A 17243-nucleotide genomic window follows, 5' to 3' on the forward strand; every position below is an offset into this window, starting at 1 on the left:
ACTGCCCTCTGGACCACAGGTGCAAGTGGCCTAATGGCTCTTTCTAGAATGCACCAAGGGAGGCCAAGTCTTCTCATCCTCAGCCTTAAGTTGTTCCAATTTTTAAAGAAAAGTGGTGTAGATGCTAAGGGGAAGATATCATAAACGGGTGATCTAAACACCTGGCTCAGCCCAAGGCCCACTTCTCCAGGGGAGCACACCTGGAGGAAGCCCAGGTTCATTTCCCAGATGAGTCTTAGGGTAAAGGTCACCCAATGCCACCTTAGCACAGGTTCCTCCTATCTCACAGCCAGTGAAGACCAACCGTGAGGGCAAAACAGTGACAGAGACTATTGGGTGGGAAGATTCTTGTTTTAAACATTATACTTCTCCTAGGTAAGGTATTGCTCATCATTCCCACATGACAGATGACAACTCCAAGAGCAAAGAAATTAAAGGACTTTCCTTCTTAGGCTGCAGGAAGATCTCAAAGTTGTTGAAGCAAGAAGCCTGGCCCTTTGGTATCATTGTCTCCTAAGATGATCTATGTGCAACAACCTCTTTTTCTAGAAGTCCACGGGATTAAAGGGAATGAGGGGAAGGGAGGGGAATAGGAATGACAGTAGAATGAATTGGACATAGCTTTCCCATCCTTGTGTATGGATGCACAACCAGGGTAACGTCACTTCATGTACAACTGCAAGAATGGGGTCCTAATGAGAATAAGTCATACTCCATGTACATACCATATGTCAAAATACACACTACTGTCATGTATATCTAAGAAGAACAATAACAACAAAAAGACCCTCTTTCTCTTAAAAAAGCGCCTCTGAGAATTCACCACCTCCCCACTGACCTAATGTCTGCATGATCCCTCGTCAAGCATCCGCATACTTAGTGCTGAAATTTCTTGAGCTATATTAGCTTAAGGTATGTCTGAAGGGGAGCCTCACCTTCTGCTCTCTGCAGGGCCATAGAACCAGTAAGTGCAACCCTCTGCCCCTGTTATAACACAGTGGTAATGGAATAGGAACCCAGGTCCCTCTTCCCCTGTTATAACACAGTGGTAATGGGATATGAACTGCACCCCAGAGAAGAAAGAGCCCCACCATGTGGGATTTCCTTGACTGGTGTCATTTCTGTGAAACAGAAACACGGCACTGAGCGAGAGCTGGTCTGTCCAAGAACCACACTGCACTCAAGGGCCCTGGGCCCCCAATCCCCGAGGTGTGCCCCATGAGACCATGGTGGTGTGCTTGGCCCAGGGCCAGCATTTTTATTCAGTTTAGTGGTTGGACAAGATATCCCTGGCAAATTCCAGAAATAAAATAACACGAACTACATTTCTAATGACAACATGAGGTAGTGCCTTCTCTCCAATACTATATGCTAGCATTTTTATTACTCGAAATGATAGCATATAATTAAACTATAATGTAGGGTTCCCCTTTTTGCCTCTCGATTCACAGAATGGTGAAGTATGAGTTATTTGGAGGCGTTAATAAGAGACTCTATTAGACTCGGAGCCGGGGTTGAGGTGCTGTGATCAGGGGGTTGTCTGTAAAAAGAAAACCCTTGTCAAAAGAGAATCAATTTACTGCCTGCTCAGCCGAGGCTCTTCTGGCCTGGCTGGGCATCACCCTGTGCTTGGCAAATAGTTTTATTGTATCTATAGGATATTAGGGAGGAAAGTGTAAAAAAGGAAGATTGTAACTCAGAGACACTGCACCGGGTGTGCTTCAGAGGGCATCTGGCTACACCGTGGTTGAGAAAAATAGGTCCTGTGACCCACCTTTTGAAAAGGTGACATCTGGGTTCATTAAAGGTGTGCAATAGATTTTGATAAAAGCTATTTTTCTAAGTCATTAAATTGGTTTTCAGGAACTTTACATTCTCCTTCATTTGAACAATTATTAAACTATAAAATAGAATTGCACAATTGCTAAAACCGTAATCTGAAATTTTACTGCCAGCTATAAAATGCTGTATTATTAACTATACCGAAGATGCTCAAGCCCATTACAACTTTTTAAATGAATTATAAAAACCCTTTACTGCTGATAAAATAATCTTAAATTACTGTATTATGTATTCTAACAATATGTTGAACCGAAGTTTGCGACAATGCAAACACGCCAATCACAAAGAAATCATTACTTGAATTGAGTTTGCAGAAGCCCACCATCTGATAACAGCTGCTTCGCCGAGGCCGCCCAGCACCTGATGTCTGCAGGCTGGCTGGGACAGCTTGTCTCCCACAGCAGGTGCCATTCCCGTGTCGCCTCCGACCACAGAACTAACCGAGAGTCACAGCCTCCAGGGTTTTATAAAGGCTGCACAGTGACACTTAGTAGGATCCCAGGGATTAAGGAACGGATAGTGACAACAGCAAATTTTTCCCTATGTCTCCCTGTGAGGTTTTAAAAATGTCAACTGTTCAGTTTCTGAGCACCAAGCACTTACACCTGACACTATGATAGAGGCGAGCCATGTAGGAACCCCAAGATCATATTCCCGTTTGTTGATGTCAGTTATACCCTGCATACTTCCACTTCCAATCGGGTTTAAATTCACAATTGGAAATACATTTTGGCATGCTGGATCGATGGAGTAATACCCAATTTTGAGCTCTGAATTCAAGCACCCTCCTGACTGAAGGACTTTGAAAACACCCCATAAGCAGTTATTTCAAAAAATGTTTTTACGACAGCCTCTTTCCTCCCAGGGCTGGTGTGGGTGGATTTTTGGGATGCAGTTTCCCTCTGAGCTCATTTGCTGGCACCTGGAACCGGGAAGATTAAGTCCAAGGAGGTCACAGGCAGCTTCCATGCTGGGAAAAGCTGGCCCACCACGCAGGCCCCAGAGCCACTTGGCAGCCTGGTTCAGGGCTCTGCTCTGAGGCTTCCAGGGGAGCCTAGAAGTAGTCTGAGTGGGGGGTCATGCAGCTTAGCAGCACTTCTGCTGCCAGAAGAGCCCCCACAGCTCATTGCTTTCAGGATAGGGAAATAAACTCCCTCTGATGGGAGGACATCATGTAAAGGAAATGCGGGGATAGCCAAGGCTGGGGAATTTTTTTTTTTTATGAGTCTAAAACAACAGTGGGTATTAGAAAATGTACCATATTATTTGGAAATGGTGCAAACCTTGTAAAGACGATGAAGCAAATAGCAGCAATAATGCACAGCCCAAGACTATTCTCTTAACCAAAAGACTCAGGGACAGCATCCATGTGGCCACGGCCATGTGGCTTCGGTGAGCGCCAGGAGCCCAGCGTTGACATGTCTGGCATGGGACTCACACCCCCCAGCCCCCGACTCCCAATGTGCCCCTATCTTCCAGCCCACGTGAGGAACCCCACTGCAGTTCAGTATCAACTTTTCCAGCTGCTGTGTCGGGGGCAAAAGTCTCCTTTGAGATGTTTCTAGCACAGAATTTATCCAGGATGCTAGGCAGGTGAAAACATGGCGCAGAGAAAGCCATGGTGTGATGCCCCCGGAGTCTGTGGGCGCCTGCACAGCCCTGCCCTGAACTGAGTGGCGAGAAACAGCTCAAGCACTCAAGTCAACATCACCCATGGTACCGTCCACAGGTGCCACTCTCAGGGAGCGAAAGTTCCCCAGTGGGGTTTCAGTAGCCTCTGGGAATGAATGTCTCCCAGCCTCCCTCAGTTCAGATGCTGAATCCCTGATGCCCAGTGTGCTCTCTAAGAGGAAGAGAAGCCCAAGCTCTCTCCCTCCTCCATGTGAAGACACCGCAAGATGGTGGCCATTTAGGAAGAGGTGCCCCACCAGGGACCCAACTGCCTGCACCCAGATGGTGGACTTTCCAGCTTTGAGAACGATGAGAAGGAAATTGCTTCAGCCACCCCACGTGCCGTTTGCTGTGACAGCTCGCAGGGACTGGGACAAGAAGTAACCACAGCACTGCCCTTGGTTGCACCACCCAGGAAGATTTGGTCCAAGGTACCAGTTTGCTCTGACACCTCCTCAGGCTTCATTTCCTATAAGGAAAGAACTGAGAGGAAGGAAAAGGGGGTCTTGGCGGAAGTCTTCCCTTCAGGGGAACCACAGGCATTGTGCCCCCAAGGGACATCTGGCAATGCCTGGGGACATCTGATGTGGTCACACTGGGAGAAGGATGCTGCTGGTCTCTAGAGTGGAGGCTGGCATGCTGCTTAGCCTGCAACTCTCCAGTGCCAGCATGGAGCAAACCTGACCCGGGGGAACTGGTCACTCACAGCCATGAGGTCACGAAACAGTCCTCGCAATTGCCATGGTTGGCATAAGGGTGCACAGCCTACCTTCAGCAAAGAATGCCAGGGAAGCAAGTGACTTCCCGTGGAGAAGCTTCTGACTCGAAACTGCATTCTAGACCAGCACTGTGACAGGGCCTCATTCATTTTTCTTATCTATATCAGGTCTGCTCTACATGTGCAAAAATCCTACCAGGGGGCTGCCGAGACCAGAAACCCCCCTGGGAAACAGGACTCACAGAGCAATTCATAACTCTGCCAGGAGTTCTTCTCTTGCTACTGAAGGTGGCATGAAGGGCACCAGGGACATCCCCTTGAAACCTACAAGCAATACAAATGTCACAGCCTTAACTAGGAGGCGGGACTTCCCTGAGCAGGTTTCACATGCAGGAATGCGACTCATTCTCCTAATGACCCCATCTTACACACGAGGAAACTGAGGCAGAGAGGATAAACAATTTGCCCCAAGTTTCACGGCTAATAAGTGATAAAGTAAGCCTATGCTCAAAATTTCAATTTTTGTTTTGGGTGTATCTCTAGAATTAAAATTACATTTTAAAACAATCGACTCTGCTAAGGCATTGTTGTATAATAAAGAATGTGACTGGCTTTGTTCCTGGTTCCTGAGAGATAACCTCTAAATCCTTGAAATTTCTGGAGTGACAGGCATGTCTTTGTTACTCAGGAGCCCTTGGCATCAGACCTGAGTGTATGTTAATGAGATGACTCAGGAAGGAAGCTGGTCACCAGGAAAACCAACCAAGGGACACAGAGTTGGGGCTTTGAGCCAGGGAGGACAGCCTGACCTGATCTCCAGGGAGTGGAGAGGAGGGGTGAGGTGCCTTCAGTCACGTGGTCAGCAATGCAGTCAATCATGTCTACATAATGCAACCCAGTGACGACGTGGAGCTTGGTGGTGCTTCTTGGCTGGTAACCACTTTCATGTGGCAAAAGAGTAACATGGCCTAATTCCATGGGGGGAGAGCACAGAAATCCCCTGACAGAGATCTGCCAGGCCTTACCCTATGCATCTTTACCTGGTCCCAACTTGTATTCTTTACTTAAAACTGTTATCATAAGTATAGCACTTTCCTGAGTTTCTTGATCCAGTCTAGTGAATTCAATGAGAGGGGATCCTGCAGAGCCCCGAATCTATAACCAGCTGTTCCAAAGTGTAGGCAGCCTGGGAGCCCTTGATGTATATAGCAGGTATCCAAAATGGGTGGGGACCATGCCCTTAGCCATGGTCTGACTCTAGCTCCAGGTGGCCAGTGTCGGAATTGAGTTGTACTGCCATACACCAGTTGGAGTTAGGATAGGCCTCATTATTTTTCTTTATGCTAGTTTATGAACCAGTCAGCACTTCAATCTGCCAGATGTTCAAAAAGAATTTAGGGACTGATTTAATCTATAGTGATGAATAATGTTATCCAGAAACAAAATGTTTAAAGTGCCCTGAGTTAGGTGATAGAGTGAAGGCATTGAAAACACAGAGGGTGAAGACTGTCACTTTGCTATTTCTCCTCTGCTGATCAAGCCTCTCTGTGCCTCAGACCTCTTGTCTGAAAAATGGGGAGAATAATAGTATTGGCTTTCTGGGGTCACTGCAAACATTACTCACGGGAGGTCCTATGTGTTGCTTAGAGGCAGAGGTGATGCAAGTTATCAAAGCAAACTGTCCAGGAGTATGTTCTAGGTTAGATTGTTCACAACCAGTTCCACGTGGGGTCAGGACCACAGGTGGTATGCGGCATTTCTCTATGCAGCATGCACACTTTTTTACTAATATTTATGTACTGACTTTTAATAGAGGAACACACTGAACCCACGATCTCGCATATGATATTAATGGCTTCAGATGAGCTTTTACAAATGAGACTTTGAAGATAAACAGTAAGCACACAATCGGAGCTGTGGAGCGCAGGTACAGAAAGTCAGCAGAGCCCTGGGCTTTGGGGCTCAGAGGCTGGGCTGCTTCCGATGCACTGTCTTTGCCACACTAGGAGGTTCCTGTTGACTATTCTGTCACTTCTCCCCAAGGTCGGCACTGGTTGGAAATGCCGCAAGACCTGGCAGACAGCGCACCCTGGAAACCAAGCCCCACAGAGAGCTGACAGTCCGCAGCTCTGAGAAGCTGTCAGGAGGGAACCCCAGGAGACGCCTGCTGGGTGCAGAGAGGTAGGATCTGCAGCAGCCCCAATGCCTGGAGACCTGGTCCTTTCTCTACTGCCTTTGATTTCCTTTCCTTCTTGGCCTGGGGTCTGAAGAATATTCTATGCCTTTCCTCCCTTCCTTCCACAGGACTTTCTGCACTGACATCTTAAAAATGCCAAGGTAACGTTCCTCAAACCCGCCTTATAAATTAAGATGGCAAAATTTAAGAGCTCTGTCTTTCTAAGGCTCTGGGGCATCACATTGGTCATAAGAGTGTGGCTACTTCCCAAGCACCAAGGGTTGGCCAGTCCCTTTCACGTATTTATGCTGTTTTTTAATGCTCACAAGAAACAGAAAACATGCGTGGGGCTTCACAGCGGAGGCTCAGAGAGGGTAAGACGCATGCTCCAGGTCACACAGCACTGGGAGGAAGTCAGAATTCTCACTTAGGCTGTCCACTCTGGGTTAAAAGGAAAGCCTGAGGAAGTGCCCTTGGGGGCCAGTCCCACGCTCCTGGGAGGAGGGAGTAAGCAGCTCAGGCTCCCTACCAGGAGCTCAGGGTGGAAATAAGCACTCTCCCTCAGTCTCCAGGGTTGCTCTCCCACCAGGTCTCTTATGCAAAATCCCACCACCCTGGCCTCCCTCACAAGTGCCTCTTCTCCTCCGGTGGAAGATTAACGGGACGCCAAAGCACCCCATTGCTCTGCAAGCATAAATTGCAAGAAAAACATTTAGAATATTGATTAAGTGCTTCATGCTCGAAGATTTAAATTTACCTCCTGTATTTCCAGGATTAGCTGACATAATGGGGTCAGTCTGCCGGCACAAATGATTTACAGAACACCCATTGGCAGCTTTTCCTTTGAAAACTCAACACTTGAAATTTCACTTGGTCACAGCCAGTGGAGTCCTGGGTATTTAGCAGGTTTCCATAATCACCTTTCCGCCACCTCTAGACTTTTGGGGGTTTAGCTCCCGGCAAGGGTTTCAAAATCATTTCTGGATTGGTCTGGCCCTATCTGGAACAAATGGACTTTGTTTGGGTCTAAATGAGGTCCCAGCGGTGGAGGAGGGGTAGGGCTGTCTACATATAGATTATTTCCAATATTCTCATGCGGAATATGGAGGCATTAACAGCTGACGCCTTGCCTTCCCTCCACCCCTCCTACCTACTGCGAAACTCTGGGTTACATGCGGCCCAGGCTGTCATACAAGAGGGACACTGTTCTGGGAAAAGAAGGAAAGGCTGGAGATTCTGCTGGGGCGCAGGAGGTGTGGACCTGGACTGAAATCCAGAGTCTGTTGCAGGTTTGCCATTGCAGGCAAATGCCCACCTCGAGTCCTCTGCTCCCCCGACACTCCAGCTACCCATCCACACAAGTCTGTCCCTGCGGCACACTCCTTAAGGATAAAGAGGTCTGACCACCAGAGAGGACGATCTGCCTGTTGGGGTCAGTGGTGGGGAGGGACCAACCTGGCACTGCTGATTTGGGCAAGGAAGTCAAGGCTGTCCGCATGGATCCTGCCCTCATCTCTCCTAGACCAAGCCAGTTGCTTTGCTGGTTCCATTCTAGAATGTTCCTTCCTATGAAAGTCCCATTAGGTTGAAGGCAGCAGACCTAAACCCAGATCTGCAACTGCCAGCCCTCCCTGTCCCACCGGCGGATGTGTTTTATTTGGCTCATGAAACAAAACAAAACAAAAAACCAAAAAACCCTTGTGGTTCATGCTGGTCACTAGAACTCCTGCTGATGGCTTGGCAGCTGTCCTCTGGCTGTCCTGCTGGCCCTGGTTCTGAGTGCTTGTCCTGTGACCTGGCACGAGGCTTGCCAGGGAAAGGGTCTGAGGCAGGCAGAGGCAGGGCAATGGGCCCCAGGCTTACTGCCCTCCCTGGGGAGCCAACCAACCCGGATGGAAAATATTTGTAAAAAACAAAACAAAAAAACCATCACCACCACCCACAACCAAAGCCCTGCATCTGTATTGAATGTGTACAGACTTTTTTCCTTGTCATTATTCTCAGAGCAATACAGTGTAACAACTATTTGCATAACATTTACATGATATTAAGTATTATAAGTAATTTATAGATGATTTAAAGAATATGGGATGATGTGTAGGATGTATGCAAATATTATGCCACTTTCTGTAAGGGGCTTGAGCATCCATGGACTTTGGTATCCTTGGGGGGGGTCCTGGGACTGGTCCCCTGCAGGTGACAAGGGACAACTGTACTCTGTCTGAACATGGAAACTGAGGTCTACAAATGCCACATTGAAACGTCCTCACGACAAGCCGTCAGAGTTAAGCGGGGTACCATGAGGCAAGAGGGGAGTGTTTCCAAGGCTGACTTACATCTCCAAGGATGTTTACTTTAAATAAGTGACAAGTACAGTCCATTTGTTTTAAATACCCTGAGCTTTTCCAGCTACCGGGCCACTCAAGTGTACCGATGATGAAGTAATTGGCAGAATTCTTAAGGTTTCTTTGTTTTTCACGTGACCATTTGTACCAGTCAGAGGAATTTGAGGACAATAGCTCAGCCTGGGTCAGGCTTGTTACTAATACGACTGCCAATTAATCCTGACACGGGCGCCTGGCGGGTTACCCCAAACCCGGTATTTTATCACCTCAGCGGGTTAGCACTTGGACATTTCCATGACGTTTTATACTAATCAATCAACTTTCCTTTTTTAAAGCAGAGCCTGTCATAAGAGCCACCACACAACCACCATACCCGGGCCACCCATTCCCCAAACAGAGCTGCCTTAGGTGTGCTTGTCATAACGCTTCAAGACTGACTTTTGAAAATGTTTACCCTATTTCTTCCCTTCCAAGGGGGAAATCTATCTCAAATGTTAAGACAGATATTCTAGTCCCAGAGAGTTTTCTCGTATTATTGTATATTTTAAAATATTACAAGAGGGCACCTCTCATGGGAAGTGAACTTTAGAGTTGCCAGCGATGCTCAACTGTCTCCAAATCTGTTACCAACGGAGCCCAGGCTGGTCTCAGGTGGTCTATTCTGAGTCATGACACAGGCGGCTGTGACAAATGCCATTCTAAGGACCCCCTGGCAGATGGTGACTCATCAGAGACAGCCAGGCAGGCAGAGGAAGAGCAGTAGGAGACTCCTGGAGTCCTGAGCTGGGCAAGAGCCCCGATCAGCCAGAGGGACCATGCTCATCGGGTGAAGACCCTTCACACTCATTCCTCTCAGTCCCCATGTCCCCTGCTCCAATTCTCTGGCCTGAAATGATCCTTTCATCTTCTTCAGATAAGTCACCCTACAACAGGCCATCAAGCTACAAAAAGTTTTACTGCAAACTCTGAGTCCTTCCCATACACTCCCTCCAAGACCAGAAGCATGAAGAAACCCAGCGTAAAATATGAGCTTGGCATTATCTTCGGCTTGTCACTGACCTTCAGGAGGAAACAGGGCACAGCTCTTTTGAATCCAGCTTCTCCCTTCCTCCTTGCTGTCTGTTCCTAACTCAAAGAGTCCTGGCTGCCCAAGAGCCATGGAATAAGACCAAAGCACACTGGTCTTTGGACCAGTCTGCTGAAGAAATACTGGGAGTTTTGCTAAGCCACTAGCCCCCCTCTGCCTCAGTTGCCTCATCTGTAAAAGGGAAAGATGTCCACCATACCCGACTCATGGGGCTGCTGTAAGGAGTAAAGGGGGAGAAGCATCCAGAATGTTTGAAGAATGAAGCACACCACCTGTCTGTGCTAACTCCCACCAGTGTTCCCCACACGCCCCAATGCCCCAGCCCCAAGCAAGGCATAAAGGGACCATGTGGCCAAATGACGTGAGGTTGGGCATCCCATGGGACATTTTCCAAGGGTCATTCTAGAGCAGTCACCCTGCCTCACTTAATCCTCCGGATTCTAGCACATGGTCACACTCCTGCTTGGACAAGGAAACTGAGGCCTGGGGAGGCTGGCACACTTGCTGGTCCACAAGCTGAGCCACAAAGCCCACGTCTCAGGAGCCAAGGTAAGGGTCTGCGGGAGCCTGGAGGCCTCCCTTGGAGGCAGATGCTGTGCAGCCCACATGAACCACAGGGAAGAGAGGAGGGCTGCTCTAACCCAGCCAGCCCTCCCCCTCCACGCCCCCTCTGCCAAGAAGTTGAATGGCAGTTCTGGGATAAACACCAGGCTTCAATTTTACTTTTGGTCCTGTTTATGAAACAGAGTTCCTTCACTAACACGGGAAATGGAAAGGTACTGTTTCTTGGGAATGGAGCTGGTGTGTTACTCAGCGTTGCCAGGGAAACCTGCGGCAGTACACGGTCCTCCCAGCGGGAAGGGGTGGCTGGGCAGATCTGTGTTGGAGGCACAGTACTGGCTCGGCTGTGTGGCCAAGTCGAGCCCTGCACCACGGGAGTCCAAGTGATGGGGACAAGGCAGGGGCTGGGGACGCATCCTGTGGCCGAGAGCCTCTTCTCTGCTGATGTGGAATTTCACGAAGTTTCCGATGGTGACCAATCCAAGATGTTCTCTGTTAACCTAGTCCGACCTTTGAAAAATGTGGACAGGCTGCATCGTACCTACTACTCTGAGTTCAATGAGGAATGATTTTGTTGAAAGTTTCTGAAGGCTCAGCTCCGTGTAGTTTCCGAAGCACGGAGGGACTTAACCAGCAGGCTGAAGGCAGCCTCTGTATCTCCCCTGTGCCTAGAAGTGTGCAGCAAGATGCCTGTGTTCCTGCAGCTGGAGCTCACCTTTTTTGCTGGTCAGAAACTACCGCTGGCCCAACCACTATCACTTTATGATCACAGCGTCCTATGCTTCAACTGGACGCTCCTCTTTACTGACACCAGAACCTGAGTGGACCCAGAGAGAATGAAGGCTGACCTGAGAGGAAGCAGGCACTGAGCCCTGCCAGCTCTGAAGAGATCTTGCTCCCTGCCCGATTCTAGATTGATTCTAGATCCCCAGCTGGCTGGGTAGGAGTCTCTTCCCATCTCTGTCTGGAGCTGCAGGCCAGAGCAGTTTAGATGTCACAGGATTAATCCCCAAGCCACCTCCTAGCTCTGGTGCTCTATGCACAGTGCTTTCAAATGGCAAGGGTTCAGGAAATGCCTTAGAAATCTGAAGGACTTCAGGTTGACCCTGGGCTGTGGGGTTTCCCGTCTGCCTTCTCCTGAGTTTTTGTGTGAGTGTCTCTGAGACTGTGCCTTGGGATGGGGACAGGGATCTAGGAGAACCAAAAGCTCAGATGAAGGGCATAAAGGAAGAAGCCACTGGGAGTGAGGAGATAGGAAAGAAATCAAAAGAAGTAAAGACACTGGCCAACACCTCCTAGGGAACCAGGAGGCTGTGGGGCAAGATGGGATGTGGCAAAGGGGCCTTTTTTAGTGGGGAAGGTGGGGATGGGGAATGTACTCCAGTGACAGTGTGAGGTGACAGCACAGTGCTTTACAAACAGGCTATGACAATGTCCTTATCGCCAGCAGGAGTCACCACAGGGTCACCAGCACTAACCAAAAACTACTAAAGGTACAACCATGAAAAGAACAGATGCCCCATCTTGCTTCTGTGGCCCCCAGCTCTGCGGACTTGAAGAATATCACTTCTCTGGTGGGGTGAGCCCTTGTCCTCCAGTGAGAACGAGGCTTCAGAATCACAGTAAGAGTGTTTCTCCCAGAGCCGCTAGGCGGATGTCATCCAAAGTGGTGAAAGGTGTGAGAACACTTCGTAGACACACAAATGACTAAGGTCTTGCCAAACAGCTGAATGCTTAACTATCACTAGGAACCATCAGTTAAAAAGGCAGAATAAACACTCTGCTTTGGACTGCAGGTAGGAAGTCACCATTTATAAGTAGTTGTGGGTCTGCCCTCCTAGACCTGGAGTCACCCCCAAGAAGTTTCTTGACCCTTCGGCACATGCTGGGTTTTGCAGGGCAGTACATGGTTCCTCTTGCTGTTGGAGAATATGAGCTTTTGCTTCCTAAAGGCATGGCCCGTCTAGGACTCCACACTTGACCAGTAACACTCTGGCTAACTTTCAGAGACAGTCAAGCACTCCATGGGACACATAAATGCCCACGATGGTGACAAACCCCAGAGAGCCTCATCTCAGTGTGCTGCTGCTTTACAGAGAACACAGAATCGGTGTCATGAATAGTCAACCTAACGGTTCTGCCACACCAACAAAACGCAAGGGGTGCATCTGCACAGACCTCTCACTTTACAGGGCCAGACACAAGTGCCTCGACCAAAGTCACATGCCCAGTAAACGGCAGAGTCAGGTCCATGATCCACCTTCCTCTCCACTGTATGAGATGTCCCTATCTCCATTTATGTTTAAAAATGCAGTTTCAAAATTCACTTCTGAGCAGCATTTGCCATCTCTTTTGTGCATTCCAGAAAATGAATCCACGTGCCCCCCAGAAGTGAATGCCAACAGGAATTCTAGACCTAGTTCTCACCTGCAAATTCGCACAAGGTGGTAAAACATGCGTGGGGATTTCGTTCTCAGAGCCTGCTGGCCCCAGGGGCTTGTTCTTGACCCGAAAGGCCGTGGTGGTGGTGGCAGTGGTGGTCTGTGCAGGGAGGGCTGGCTGCCACACAGTCACATCCGAGCCATTGCCAAAGGCTTGAATTGCATTTTCTGCAGTAAAACAGGAGGAAATCCAATTTCAAAGTCAAGCAGCAAATGTAACAGGATACACACAGTCAGAGAGGCACACTAGAAATTCTGATTACAGCACTGAACTTCTCTGAACTAAACCCACCCATCCATCTACCCCCTGTATGTACTAAGAGCCAGTCTTTGGGGCCAGGTGCCCCAAAATCAATTCAGCCATTAAACACTGAGCTGGACGCTTAGCCACACTCCATGCGCAACAAATATTTATTGTGTTTCTATTTATGTGCCAGGTGCTGAGCAAGAGCTTCGCCTTGAAATACTCATCTCTCAAGCCCTTTGAAATCCAGCCTCAGACCTGATACTTGGGATCCTAACTGCCATTTTCCCAAGAAGATCCTTACACTTTGTCAAAATTCTATACTAAAAGCAAATTAATTAGTGCCTTTTTCTTTTAAGTACCTGCCTAATCATGAGACTGGGGCAACTCAGTGGCAATTCAACTAATTTGGCAGGCAAATGCAGCCAGTTTTTTTAAAAGAAAAATCCTACCCCAAACCTCATCAATATCTAGTGAAAATTTAAGTAAGATTATTTTTTCCTTTCTGCTCCCAGTCTTCCAAACAAAATCTGCATAATTAGATAGGAGCAGCCCTGTTTAAATGAAAAGTTTAAAATGTAAAACTTTAAAAGCCTATTACAATTTCATGGGATTAGATTGTTTTTATGGCAAGAGTAAATTGGTTATGTGTTTTTCCCTCCCCAAGATGAATAAAAAACAGTTTTTAATCAGGTCTTCAGGGATTTGGCCTGGATTTAGGATTTTTTTTTATTTCATATTCATTGTATAAGAAATCAAACTCCTTCATTTGGGACCTGAATGTGCAAATTGTTAATCTACAACTCTTAGTTGGCATTTTTCTATATACAAGACAGAATAATTCAGGCCTAATCTTTCCCTTAGAAGGGACATTTTGTTCTCAAATTGTTATCTGTAAGTTTGGCAAATTGAAAGCTTGTTTCCTATGTAACTTTACACTTTGGGGGGCTGTAAGAAATAGTTTTGAATTAATATAAGTGCTATTTTGATGCTTCTAGTCACATTCCATGGCTTAACTGGTGAGCGGAAGTTGAGACGGGGTGCACAAGGACTAGTTTCCTTCAATGACCCCAGAACCACAGTAAAAACTTGCTTTTTCTTTTTAGGATGCAAAGATTCAAGAGATTCCCGCTGTTTGTTGAAGCTTCACCCAGTGTGCCTGCCCTGGCCCCCTTCACTTGCTCATTCGCTCAGTCAAATGTTACTGCAATGCCCACCAAGTGCCAGGCCCTACCAAGTGCCACGTGCGAGACACACAGCCACGAACGGCAGCAACAAAAGGCACAAGTCCTTCCCCAGCCGAATTTCTGGCTGTAAATCAGAAGTACAGCAACAGAGTAAAGTTTGTAACACAGAGATGGTGAGAGGGGCCCGAAGAAAAGAGAAGCAAGGGGGTTGGGGAGTGAGGAGCACGGGGGTGGGGAGAGAAGTGGATATTTAGATTAAGTGGTCCAGGGAGGTTACGTGGAGGAGGGGGAGAGGAAGGAGGAGAAGAAGAAGAGAAAGAGGAGGAGGAGGAGGAGAAGGGGAAAGGGGAAAGGAGAAAGAGGAGGAGGAGGAGGAGAAGGGGAAAGGAGGAGAAGGGGAAAGGAGGAAGAGGAGAGAAAAAGGAGAAGAGAAGGAGAGGAGGAAGAGGGGTAAGGAGAGGGAAGAGGAGAGGAGGAGGAGGAGGGAGAGAGGAGGAAGGGGGAGGGGAGGAGAGGAGGCAGAAGGGGGAGGGGGAGGAGAAGAGGAGAAGGGGGCAGGAGGAGGATGTCTGAATAAAGTCTTGAGAGACCACCTACATCCCATTCTCCTCTCTTCCCCTTACATGCACTTGGCTTAAAAATAACTGTTTCCTTCTCCCAGACTAGAAGTAAACAATTGGTGGCAGTTGTGTTGCGGGCTGGGGAATTTGGGAGAGGTTTGGCTTAATCTGAAGATGGCAGAACTGGGTTTCTTCTTACGGGTCAGAATTGATAAATTTTAATTCCTTCTGGTTTAGGGCCTTATACAAGGACTGAATTCACAGTCCTCTGTCTTTGGTGCTCTGTGCCCCATCTAATCCAAGTATAAGTGGAATGACTGAAAGATTCTGGCTGGCTTTGGCCCTTGTTGCAGACCAAATGCATTTATTTTTTATTGAAAAGTCATCAGCAATAAGATACCAGACTAGTCTACCTTTCACCAAAATGTTATTAAGCAGGGGCAACTTTAATTTCTCAGTGAGGGAAAAGTTTTCCAGTCAGCGTGAGTAAAATCTTTCCTCGTGCTGACTCTTGTCATTCCCTTGTCTTCATTATGCTTTGCATCCACCAGAAGAGTGCAAGATGCAATACCTCCACACGGGATCCCAATTCTGTGGGTCTGAATTCACTTATGAATCCAAAAGCTTCTTTCATTTTTAGGAGGACAAGAGAAACTAATTCCAGTCACATTATTTGAACTGCATTTTTGTGGGCAGATGACTTACGCTTTTCTCTTCAGTAAAGGAAATGAGAAGGGTGTTTTAGATTAACACTCAAAAGCTGTTTTGTAGTACATGGTAAATTGTTGACTAATTCTTAAAAAAAAATCAGTCAACATTCAGCAGAGCATCATGGAGAAATCGTCACTCGAGGACAAGTCTCTCGGCGGGATGGTGGAACCTGATTTCCAGAAATTGGATCCACCCCTCCCAACAGGAAGTCAGACCTGAGCCCTAATGTTCAGGATTCTGCTCTTGTCCAACAGGTCTTTCAATATTGTGCATGAACAAGGCTCTCAGGAGACGGGGGCTGCATAAGAAACCAGGCCTTGGGTCCCAACTCTGTCACAGATTGTCTATGTGAATACCAGGCTTTTACTCAGCTGAAAGATGGATGGACGGATGTAATAATTCCTATGCCTCCTAGGACCCTCGTGCATGAGAGAGTGCATGAATTACACTCCCTGTAGCATGAGTTTGAACACACAGAACACATAAACAGTGGCTGTCACAAGAGTGAGTGCAATTTTCAAATATCTCAGCTGGATCATCACCAACGGTGATTCAGGTATACATGAGGGAGACTGAGAACTGGGCTTCTGGAGTTTGATGGATGCCCATTGTTCACATTCATTTCTATATTCCTGTCCCTGTGGGAAACAAGCTTCCAAATTGCCTAAAGGACACTGTGATAATAACCAACTCTGCTTCCCAGCAGGAACCCCGCCCCTCCACCCACCGGTGCTTATCTGGTCTCCTGAGATCCCCGACATGGCTAGTCTCCTGGGTGCATCGCCAGCTTTCCCCACTCAAGATCTGCTGCTTATGCTCCGAGCCAAGCCTGAAAATCCGAGGGGCTATCGATGTCAACATTCTAATTTTTCCCGGAGAGTCCTTGGAGGCCTATCCCCATCCAATTTGTCTGAGCTTCTCACATTGTATATTCCGCCCAGGTTTTCAGAACCTTGGGAGCGGACTCTCAGCTGGCTGCCAAGATCAAAATTTGATCTGCGGGTAGAAGCGTTCTTTCCCACATCATGTACCCTCGGTTATTTCAATCTCTTGATCTCTCAGGCTTTTGGATCCACAGTCTTGGCAGCACCCGCTTTATCATCTGTACAGTTGCCTGCTGCATGCATCACGGAGCATGGTCAAAAGGAGCTGGATTTACCACCAGTGACCAAGAAAAGGTACAGAGAGAGGGAGAGAGAGGGAAAGAGAGAGGGAGAGGAAGAGAGATGGATAGCAGACAGGAGAAATAAGAAGGTACGGCTCGACCCTGGGGAGCGAAGCATGTGTGCGTGTTCGCGCATGCTTCTTATTTTTTTTTTTTTTTGAAACTCACTAAGACACGTATTATCCTTGAAGAAGTTCAGAAATTTGGAGCACTCTTCCAGATCATTCCCACTATTGCTGCAGTCACACCAGGGGGCCACGCTAAGGCTGCTGGAGTCTATGTAGTTGGGGGTCATGACGGTACCTGAAAAAGTAAAAACAAGACATGTCATTTTCCTGTGATGATATGGAATTCGCTGGAATTGAAAAAGACACAAATGCGCCTCTGACAGAGGATGTGCCGTGGATAATTACAAACACGGTGTTTGCTGAATGGGAAATTATGTTAAGCAGTGAATTTTCTTGGTAATTTGTCTTGAACACATAAAACAATTCACACGTTTACTTAAAAAAATTATAACAGAACTCCTTAAGCT

The 17243-nt window shown here is 47.6% G+C and overlaps 1 protein-coding gene across 3 annotated transcripts in view; it reads right to left on the bottom strand.

Annotated features, from left to right (window-relative positions):
* The window catches only part of Gfra1 (GDNF family receptor alpha 1), a 193525-nt gene that overhangs the window by 17567 nt on the left and 158715 nt on the right, over positions 1–17243 (bottom strand). For all 3 annotated transcript variants that reach the window (XM_047553994.1, XM_047553995.1, XM_047553993.1), the window contains 2 exons: positions 16877–17011; positions 12828–13009 (listed from right to left, as the gene is read on the bottom strand). In XM_047553994.1, coding sequence (XP_047409950.1) covers positions 12828–13009; positions 16877–17011 — 317 coding nt within the window. The remainder of the gene's footprint in view (positions 1–12827; positions 13010–16876; positions 17012–17243) is intronic.

Source organism: Sciurus carolinensis, chromosome 5 (assembly GCF_902686445.1).
Source record: "Sciurus carolinensis chromosome 5, mSciCar1.2, whole genome shotgun sequence".
Classification (NCBI taxonomy): domain Eukaryota; kingdom Metazoa; phylum Chordata; class Mammalia; order Rodentia; family Sciuridae; genus Sciurus; species Sciurus carolinensis.